The sequence below is a fragment of the Microtus ochrogaster genome, chromosome 1 (assembly GCF_000317375.1).
Source record: "Microtus ochrogaster isolate Prairie Vole_2 chromosome 1, MicOch1.0, whole genome shotgun sequence".
Classification (NCBI taxonomy): domain Eukaryota; kingdom Metazoa; phylum Chordata; class Mammalia; order Rodentia; family Cricetidae; genus Microtus; species Microtus ochrogaster.
Window position 1 is genome coordinate 107903664 of NC_022009.1, and position 10754 is coordinate 107914417.

The 10754-nt window shown below is 41.1% G+C and overlaps 2 protein-coding genes across 2 annotated transcripts in view; one reads left to right on the top strand and one right to left on the bottom strand.

The window, feature by feature from the left end:
* LOC101989511 (mediator of RNA polymerase II transcription subunit 12-like protein) overlaps positions 1-10754 on the top strand; it is a 224414-nt gene that overhangs the window by 101616 nt on the left and 112044 nt on the right. The window lies entirely within an intron of this gene.
* Positions 3284-8612, bottom strand: Gpr87 (G protein-coupled receptor 87). The gene is made up of 2 exons (XM_026780439.1): positions 8579-8612; positions 3284-4326 (listed from the first exon to the last, which is right to left on the bottom strand). Exons 1-2 carry the CDS (start codon positions 8610-8612, stop codon positions 3284-3286), a joined length of 1077 nt encoding a protein of 358 aa, XP_026636240.1.

Genomic DNA, 10754 nt, shown 5'->3' on the forward strand with positions numbered 1-10754 from the left:
TCTCTCTCTCACACACACACACACACACACACACAAACACATACACAGGCACACACACATTTTGTCTTGAATATTTAATCTAAATTAATGTGTTTTCCTAGGTACTCTGTCCTTGAAGCTTTATCTGAAAAATAAATACTGGCTTAGTGTTTATAATGAGTATTAGGAATTTATGAAGTTTTCTAATCAACAGTAAGTAAGGTTAGTTTCTTTGAATATCAGAATTTTTTTAAAAGGTTAATATTTTATTTTGATTTTATAAAAAATTAAAATTTTATTTAGAATCTCTACATGTAAGAACGAGTGAATATGGCATTTATTCATGTGAGAGGATTCTGAAATCTCATCCCCACACTTGGCAGCTATCTGTAATCCAGAATCGGGAGTCTGAAATGCTCTGAAGTCTGACATTGATGGCCCAGGCGCCGCCATGTGATGGGTGGCAGCCAGGGCAGAGACACAGCACACAGAGTATCCCCAGGATGCGTGGGAGGTTGTATGTGAAACTGAATGGATTTTGTGCTTACACTTCAGAAAATCCTGAAGATACTCTGCCAGCTACAACACAAATATTCCCACACCCAATGCGTGAAATCTGAAATGTTTCCGGTCCCAGAGATTTCAAATAAAGATTTCTCAACCCATGTAATCCCAAAGCCCTATTGAACACTCTATTTCCTGTTTGAGGTCACTTCAGAACTGCCATTTTTAAAAGCCTTTAAATAGAATCCGTATTTTCTTCACTTTGAAGAGAACTTGGTGTATGCTCTCCAGCACTGATGCTGTCATCTGTATCCCTCCTGCCACTATTACTGTTCTATAGGTTGTTAAATCTTGGTCCTGGATAAGTCAGTCTCAGGTATTGATGTAAAATGTGCATTGCAATTTAGATAGATTTTATCATATGACGTTTAAAATGAGGATAATCCTGCTTAAGCCTTTTTCTGAGTCAATGCTTGGAGGCATACCATTGGTTTAACAATACCATTTCAGAGAAATATGATCAACCTCACATTAAATAAGTCCAATAACCTTGAGGGTGTCCAATCTAGAGATAGTAACTGAGATTTAACATACTTGAAAGACTTCTTCGAATGGAATCTGGAATCACAAATAAGCTGAAGTCTGGGCTAGAGCATCCCGTAAACTGCAGTGTTACATAGAGTCCATTGATGCAGTAAAGAAGCCTTTCTGCTCTCTCGGGTCCAGAGGGGCTGTGCAATTAACATTGCCCTCTAGTACTGAATGAAGCTGGTAATGTTCCTGAATTCTCTGACTGGGTCCTGTGGTGTGGTGGAGAGAAGTAGAGGAAGCAAGGTCAGGTTGGACTGAAGGACTTTTCCCTGCTGCAGTATAGTTCTTACTTTGTTTTAGAGCAGCTGTCCCTCTTCCTGGTCATTCTGGGGAAAGCAGGTGGAGGCCTTCATCTTCCATCTGCTCTCATGAACTGATCTGAAACATACCCGTGTTAACCTCCTTAGTGTCACACGGTGCTGCTGGTAACCATGCCAGTGGCCAAACATGGTAAATAAAAATAATTTACTTGCATGGCTGTTTCATTTAGGGAGTTGAAATCTTGAGAGATTAGTATTTTGATAAAAGTTATCAGATCTTTTATCTCCTTTCATAAAAACTCCTGTGCTGAAATTGTCGTGCTTCTTACATAGTTTGGAGTCTTTACACTGTTTTGGTGCCTATCGACGGTTGTTATCATGCTGCTGTTCTTGCTCAGTCCTCAGAATCTGGTAATTTTCTAGAATGTAAGTGAAATACAGTAGTCATTTATATGTGTCTCTTTTCTCTGTTAACTACAGTGCTTCTTTTGAATGTGTATGTATGTATGTGTGCACATGTGCTAATGTGAATGCAGGCATGCATGTGGCAGCATACATGTGGGGGTCAGTGTTTGCCCTTGTTCATCGTTGTCCATGCCCAGTTAGTTGGGCTGTGTCTGGGGATTCTCCTGTCTTTGTCTCCCATGTTGCTGTAAGAGATAAGGGATTACAGGGATCTGCTACTATGCCTGACTTCATCTGGGTTTGCTCAAGTTCTTTTACCCACTGAACCGTCTCCCTGGTCCTACAATGTTTTGTAATCAGTAAGCATATTTTAACCCTGCTTATTAAGGTTTTCTCCAGCTTCTGGTACAGTGTCAAAAATAAAGCCGGGGCTGGAGAGATGCTCACTACAGAGAGACACTTACTTCCAACCCTGAGGACCCGAGTTAGATCCTAGAGCCCACACAGTAGGAGGAGAGAACAAACTCCAGCAAGCTGTCCTCCGACATCCAGATGCATGCTGGAGCATGCACAAATTCCCCACGCCCACACGCAAAATAAATGTAATAAAAAATTAAAATAAAAAAAGGTGTGACCCCCTGACAGGACTAATACAGCTTTGAGAAACAAGTTGTTCAAAGTGTGTGGATGGCAGGAGGAGAGAAAGTAGCCCAACATTTAAATGACTACCGATGGACTTTTTGACATAACTTAGTTAACTACATTTTTCTCCTTACAGTAGCATAGTTAAACTGTTGATATTCCTATTGGGCATATAGTATAGGGAATAATATTTTATTAATGCATTGTTTTTATTGAAATAGAAGTGATTTGATGGCCATTTGATAAGCAATATACGTCTCCATAGCTTCTCATCTACCCTTATCACATGAGCATGTAAATACATCATAAGGAAGAATTGATGGCAAATATTAATTCAGTGTTTAGCAGAACTCTTTGGACTATCCAGCCACATACCTTCCTCTAAAATAGCTTACCCAAAATGAGTTAGTGGATGGTGACATCAGTGCATACTGTTAAGTGTAGGGGAATAATCCCTCCTGCCACGCCCCCATTGTCCCACTGCATATGCTTATCATGTGTTTACGGCTTTAATAAGCACCGGTAGGCAGAATTCACAGGCTTCTGACTCAATTATTGCTCAGGTATTGAACCTTGAGAGTTCTCCATGCTGTGAGTTCTCTACAGTGACGTCACAGCAGCAGTGAGTATATTCCAGGGAACAGGCACAGACATTCACATGGCTAGGCTTTGGTCTGCACGTCGGATTGTTCTGAAGTTCTCCCATCTCCACTTCATCCCACATATTTTTTTTTCATTTCTTAATGTTTTTCTTTGTTCCAATTTATGCCCTAATATCTGGCCATTTTTATGCTTAGGGAAAGAATCTGTGGTTTAGACAACTTTCAGCCGGGATAATAAAAAGAAACCTTTATTTACACATTGTACACATTGGTAAGAGAAAGCCGGCTGGCCTCTGGTCCCTACACGTCGGTGTAGTCATAATAAATGCGCACTTCCGATCTTCGGACGCTTTGCAGTGATCTGATGCTCTCACTCCTCGTCCTTATGTTCGATTTCTTGAACAACCTTCTTGAAAAGGACCTGCACATGAAAAAGTAAATGATTGGGTCCAGGCACACATTGCAGGCAGACAGGAAAAGCGTCATTTCTTTGCAGTAGTAGAGAATCTTGTGCGCTGATTCATCTAAAAGCCTGTCTAAGTGGCTGAAAGTAAAGGGGATTCTGCACAGGTGATATGGCAGGAAGCAGGTGAAAAACACAGCCACGACCACGCGGATGCTCTGGTTATGCTTTCGTTTCCGGCTTGACTGACTTATGAACTGCCTGCTGGATTTTTGGATGTACCTGGATATTGCTATGTAGCATCCGATCAGAATCACCAGCACAGCCACAAACAAACAGCTGTCAACGTAGGTGACAGCCATATGCCACTGGGCTCCCAAAGGACTTTTGAGTGTCATGCAGTCATGAATATTTTCCCTAGTTGGCTGAACGTTCGTTAAGACGATGTTTGGCAAGGCCAGAACAGCCATGATCACCCAAACACAAATTGATAAAACTTTGGTAAAAGTTATGCTGTACATGCGAGAGTCACCAAAAGGCTTTACCACCTTGAGATAGCGGTCGACACTGATGAGCCCAAGGAACACGATGGACGTATACATGTTTGCATAGAACAAAACTGAGGTGTATCTGCAGAGGATAAACTCGAAGTACCAAGGTCCAAATCCCGCATCACGGACTATTCGGAATGGGAATGTCAGTGTCATTATGAGGTCAGCTACCACTATGTTTTTGAGATAAAATATGAAGCTGGTTTTATTCCTGATGTGGAAGAAGATCCACACAGCCAGACCATTCAGCAGGATGCTTGCCACAAATATAACTAGGTAAAGCACTGGCAGGATGATGGTGTCAAATTCGTTGTGAAGGGTGGAATTCTTCCCATGTCCCGCGCTTGTGCTGTTTGCAGAGTGACTGGCTTGACTGTACAGCTCATTACCTGCAGAAGTGGAAACATTCATGTTAGTACAACCGCCGTCTTTAGGGCTGAGCTGATGTTCTCAATGTGCCCGTTATCTCAAAGATTACAAAAATTATTCATGTGTATATCTGCGTCTCTGTTAAGTGTGTCCTGTGGGCGCGACAGTGTCTACAGAAGCTGGAAGAGGGTCTCTGGTCCTCTGGACCTGAGGCAATTGTGAGTTCTTGACTTGGAGTCCTCTTGTGAGCTGATTCCCCTGGGTGAGCCCTAAGCACTCTTACCAGCCAAGCCATCTCTCTAGGCTCTGATCCTGACGTTTAAAGTAGAACCTGGTTATTGTTTTGAGTGACTAAATAATTGGTGACCTCCCCTTCAAGACCCTTTGATTCGCTGTGACAACCTATTGAAAATGAATATACTATATCCATATAAAACCCTGGTGTTTAGTTCAATATCAGGTATTGTTACACATGGAGGCAGCAGTACCTGAGGCAGAAAAATTGAAGTTTACTGGAACAATAAGACAGAACATAGACATATCAGTGTGTCCTTTGATACAGCCTATTCCTTTATCACTACCCAAGCTTTAAGCTCTGCTGTCACCCAAAACCACAAAGTGAACTAATAAAGCACTCACAATCCTTAACCTTTGCTTCCTGAAGATTATGTAGGGACCGTTGTTGGAAGTGGAAGTGTGGTTTTGATTTCTTTTTTCAGAAAACAAAAATCAGCTTTCTTCTTAAGTGACAAAGTCCAGAGTAGAGCTAGCTCTAACTTGTGGATTCTGTTAAATCTAGTCTCTCTTTACTAGAACATAAGCTGTGAGTAGGTATGGCATCACTATAGGCAACCTGGTTTTGGATTATGATTATCTACAGATACTATATACTATCTAGTACATTTTCATTAAAGTATATAGTTATGAAGATATGTAAGTCTCTATAATTGAGTAAGAAGCAAACTGATTTCACATTTCTGTTAGTGTACAAATTTATTATCAAAAAATATATTGTGTAAAAATGTGTGCAAGAAAAATATGTGTAGGCTGCTACTTTCGTTGTTATTTACAAGATTAGATTATACCTGCTCTGCTTGTGTTATGAATTTGCAAGGATCGTTTTTTTTTGACCTTTTGATGCATATGATGGAAGGCACTCTTAACACCAATCTGTTATTGAGCTGATGAGATAGCATACAGGCATTTGATTCCTGCATCAGTCTCCTGTGGGAACTGAGGGAAACTTGCAGTTAAGTGAGGGATGCAAAGCTCCAGTCTGTGCTGCAGACCACTGCTACTCTTTGTGATGTCATGCTGGCTTCCCAGGACCACTCCAGCTTGGAGGTGAGCTGCCTGGTGAAGAGTATTCCAAAGTAGAGCCTCTGAGGTTGACGGACAGAGGTCTATTGAGCAGTCTCTGCCCCGGGCAGCCTCCTGATGCTTGCCCTCATTTTTCTCCTTGTATTCTTGTCTGCACAGGAAGCCGATGCTCTGGAAGCTCCTGCCTCTCCAGTTTCCCTTGGAGTCATTTCCTCAATAACTCTTTCAGCTGTTTGACAGACAGCATAAACCATCCTAGCTTACAAAGTCATGGTTCAGATGTAAGGGTATAGGGAAGGTCATTTCTGATTGCTTAATCCCCTAGTTAATAATAACTTATCTTAATGATATATTGGGATGATTTTTGTTTAGGGAACAGCATGAATTTAGCTCTTACTTTCCCACATAGCTGTTTATTATATATTGTTTCTTTCTTTGAAGAAGTGAAACGGGAAAGGCTGTTCTGATGATTATAATCCAAACACAGGTTCTTAAATTACCACCTGGAATCTAAGTGTGGCTTCTTTTTTTTCAAGAGCTGTCTGCCCTTTCTGATATTTTCTGTCCCTTTCCTTCCTTGCTATGTTTTTAAAAACTGGTTTTCCTGGCCTAAATATCCCCGTACAGGTTAGTAATTTATACCTAGGCTTGCCTGTTAGGAGACTGATGGTATTATTAAGCTTTACAAGTTCAAAATGCCTGATTCAGCTGCCCTCTCTCTCCCGCTTCCAGCTGGAACTGTTGGCCTGGTTTGCTCTTTCTTTACCAGAAGATCCAAATCAGCATTTGAAGCCATTAAAAGCCTAAGAGGTGCAGCTCTACTGGGCTTTAGACAGCTACTTGAATTGGTTTACCTAGTTAAGCTTTACCTATCACTGTCATCTTCCTGGGGAGAGCACTCTGGGAAGCACAGGAAGCCAGGTAGGTTTTAATCAGGGTAAAAGTGCTCAGCTGAGTGGCAAAGCTTATAAAGGAATAGTGATGTCATTTCTGGAAACTATGTGTGTTGTAGCAATCATGTATGTGTTGATTTTGAAAGCCCTTGTGAGTGTTAATAGAATTCAGTAGCTTTAACCTCCTGGGTGTGGGCTATTTCGGCTGTTAGTATTGGTTCCCTCGATCTGTGTATACCCGCTGTGACCTAGAAGAACACATCCTTCTGTTCCAGTGTTCTGGTAGCTGCTTGTCTTCTATATATTATTATTATTATATTCTAAGGCTTAATTATATAGACAAACACTCTTATTAAATGATAATGTACCTAGCAATTATGGTTAATATTAAAGGTAGTCTTCAATCAGAATATCAAAAGAAGTCTCTGTACAAGTCTATCTTATTAAAAAACAAACTAACAAGATAAAACAAACAAATCAGCCAACCAAAAAAGCAAAGCAGAGTCGAAAGCAGAAGCAGAACCCTGAAGCATGAGTGACTTCCCAGTGGTCCTTGGCCTGTTCTGTGGCTTTGAGACAGTCTGTGTGGGCATTTTGATTGTGCTTGCTCACAATATCTGCCTTAGTTCATGATCAGAATTAATCTTTTGGAGTCCGGGCCTCCCAAGTTCAATGGGGGTAAGCCTAGCCCTGGTTAGTACTTCATTCACAAATTCCAGATATATAACACAGCTTAAACGAATGAGTAGTTAAAGCCTCTTCTGGGCTAGTTTTGAAAATCATTTAATAGTAGACAACTATGGTACCTAGGGAGCAGGATAAAAACCACCTATGTGCTGCTCTGAAGGACTCCAGAGCTTCACCTGGAAAGTAATTCCCCGGCAGCAGCTCACTTCGTGTGTTCTCCTCGGTCCTTCAGATCTCCTGGTGGCGATGTAGGTTTACATCCCCATTAAAAGGCAAAGGCTTTTTTTTTCCCCCACTCATTTGGTTTCATCATGTTATTCTTCTAGTAAAGAATGTGACCAATTTAGGAACCTCCTTCAGTACTTTAGAGCTTGGCCATTCATGAAGAAAATTTAGAAATGACTTAAAACAGAAATACTGTGTTCTTACATGTTCTGTGCTTCCTAGCATGGCATTCCCTGTTTATCCTGGCACTTAATATAGGATGATGGTGGAGAGGGATTAGCAAGAACTCCTTTGCTGGTCACGTCTCTGCCTTCTCAGCTAACTTTAGAAATGCAAAGACAAGCTGGGAATCTAATCCCATGGTTGTTTTGATTCCTGTATGAGTGTGTTTGGGGTGGTGGTGGTAGAGAAACCTTGAGAGCATATGTGTGTACATACCAGATATCATGCTATCTGTGCACAATGGCCATTCTCCCCTGCATTGTCCTTGCTCTAGTCTCGCGTGGGTCGCATACCATGTTGGCCATACCAGACAGACATTTTCATCACTGTCACCTCCGTCCTTACGGGGTCCACTTACTTTTAGAACGCCCTCTTCTGTAGTTGGAGTGGGAGTGATGGCCGCAGCGAGGCAGAATCCCACTGTTGCCTTGGGTGAATCTACTCTGCTGCTCACCGGGGTGTGTCACTCTGACACGGAATATTAAATTCTCAACATATGTCACTGCCCTACCTACCAGATGGAGTGAAATAATAAAGCCGTATAAATTATAGGTTGTCAAACCGTGCTACAGAGGCCCTTGTGGGATCATCTTCTAAATAATTACCTAGTAGAGTAGGTCGATGTTGCTTTTGGCCTCCTGGGGAGCCTCAGTACACCTTGGTGTAGACTATCAAATGAGGAAGGTAATATGTACTTTATTTTGGGTTTAATGAATCTTTCTCAAATATTCTGTTAATCCCTGCCCTTTTTAAAGATAGTGTTGAGACTGGCTAAAGTTTTAAGTTAGTTGCGGCAAGGCTAGTTTACATTAGTGACGCTATCCTGAATGGCTGGAATGAGACATGGCTTTCAGTTGGTACTGAACTAAGGCTTCCACAAGTCATGTTAAAATACCATTCCTTTGCACTTTTGTCTTTAGCTTACTTGGTAGTTTTGCAAGTGTCAGGTTGAGCCCCATTCTCTAGTTGTGATGTGCTGTAAGCAGAGATGCATGTCAAGAAGTAGTTGGGGACAGTTGAGGCACAAGTTCAGCAGAAGTTATTCCTGGTTTGATTTCTGGGGAGAAAAAAAAAAAACAAAAAAAGGAAGAGTTTGTAAGTACCTTACATAGATAATGTTTTTCTTTCTGTAAAGACGGTAAGCCACGAACAAGATATTGTTAAGCTCTGTGATTAGAAAAACAACAACAACAACAAAAAAGAAAAACAACATTGTGGATTTGAATATCCTAGCCACAGAAGAGTAATCTGTATTTATGTCTTTCTTCAGTTTGTTGTTAAGTGTGACCGTGTCTGTGTGGTGTCCTCTGGATGCCACAGTGTGTCAAAAAGTTGCTCAGTATTTTGTGTGTGTGTGTGTGTGTGTGTGTGTGTGTGTGTAGTAAAGATTTGGATGTTTATTCTAAAAGTAATGGGAACAAACAGTTAAGTACTAAAGAAGGAAATGACACCAAAAATATCTTTTTGGTTTCAGAGCACCATGGCAGGAGTCAGTTCTGAATGTTCTGCTTGTAGTTCTTCTGGAGGGAGAGGAAAGGATTTTGGAGACACACATACAAATTTTAAGGGTGAAGTGATGACCTAGATGTCAGAAACATCAGGGAGTACGAAAGGAGAATCTTTCGATTCTTCTTAGACTGATGGGCAGATGTTTATTTCAGTGGGTGTTTTCTTCTGTATCAGCTTTGGTTTCTTAAATTCTTTATCAGACAGATCACTCATGTAAGCTAGTAATCTCTCTTAGCTTGTGTAAGCACACTCTATCCTGTTGTACACTAGTGATGTGGACAAGACATATATTCAGAACCTATGCCTATTGTTAAGAAAGAACACATCTAACAACATTGCTTTCTCCGAGAACTTTGTCAGGCTTTCCAAACGTGTGATAATCACTGTGATTCTCATCTCGGAAATGGAATGCCATCCGCAGTTCCACAGGAATTCAATAAGGACTGTGTAAAATAAGCTGTTCGGTACTTCCGTATACTCCCAAATCTCGGCCTTTCTGTCTTAACTTTATTTCTATATCATATCCCTAAAAAAAAAAAAACCCGATCACATAATAAATGCATATATAATAAGACTGATATGTAATTACAGGTGGTTATTTTTAAAAACTCCAACACTGATATGCATAGGTATTTTAAAATAACATTATTAGAAGATTTGTTTTATGCCTGCATGTGTGTCTGTGCATCATGTGTGTGCATTGCTTACTGAGGCGAGGAGAGGTGTGTGCATTGTCCATGGAGGTGAGAAGAGGGTGTAGGATTTGAGCGACAGATGGTTATGAGCTGCCGTGTGGTACAGGAAGAGGAGCCAGTGCTCTAAACTGCTTAGCCGTTTCTCAAGCCCATATATGGGTGTTTTATAGACAGTGATGCATTTTGCACTCTGTGGTCTCTGGAGGTTCAAGTTTTGCCTGTAAACTAACCAGCCGTGTGACCTCTGATCAATCCATGTGAGCTTTTAAGAACTGGACTGACAGCTCTGTCAAATCTCCGTCAAGACTCAAATGCACATGAATTTATGTAGCTTCCTCTTAAGTCGATTTCCATTAAGGATTTCTTATCATTTGAATATTTGCTTTGTTAAATCTCTGTAGTGCTTTGTGAAAACCATATTCCTTTTCCTCTCAGTACTAGGCTAGAAGAATTATCTCACTGGGTTTGAGAGTTTGCAGTGTAGTACATTTGTGTAAATCCCTTTTCTGGCCTTCAGGTGCTTTACAGAAAGCACATGTTATGCAGTATTGTACATTTTGAAAACTTATCTCCTGAACCCTCCCCCCCCCTTTGCAATCTTGAGTTCCTATCCTTCTCTTAGGTGTTGATCAAATAGAGACGGCATCATGAGAGCTGCTTTGAAAAGCATGCTGTTAAAGGAACATGTGCCCATGAGCAGGTTCCTATAAGGGAAGTCACATTGTTTCTTATGAAATGAAACCATGTGGGACTTGTATGACCCCTCCCTGATGCTGTTCTCATGTTCGAAGCTCATTCCCGAGTAATCTCATCCTGGTGTGTTTGCTGAGCTAGCAGCGCAAGAGCGCTGTAGGGCTCAGTGAGTCTCAGAGCGCTGTAGGGCTCAGTGAGTCTCAG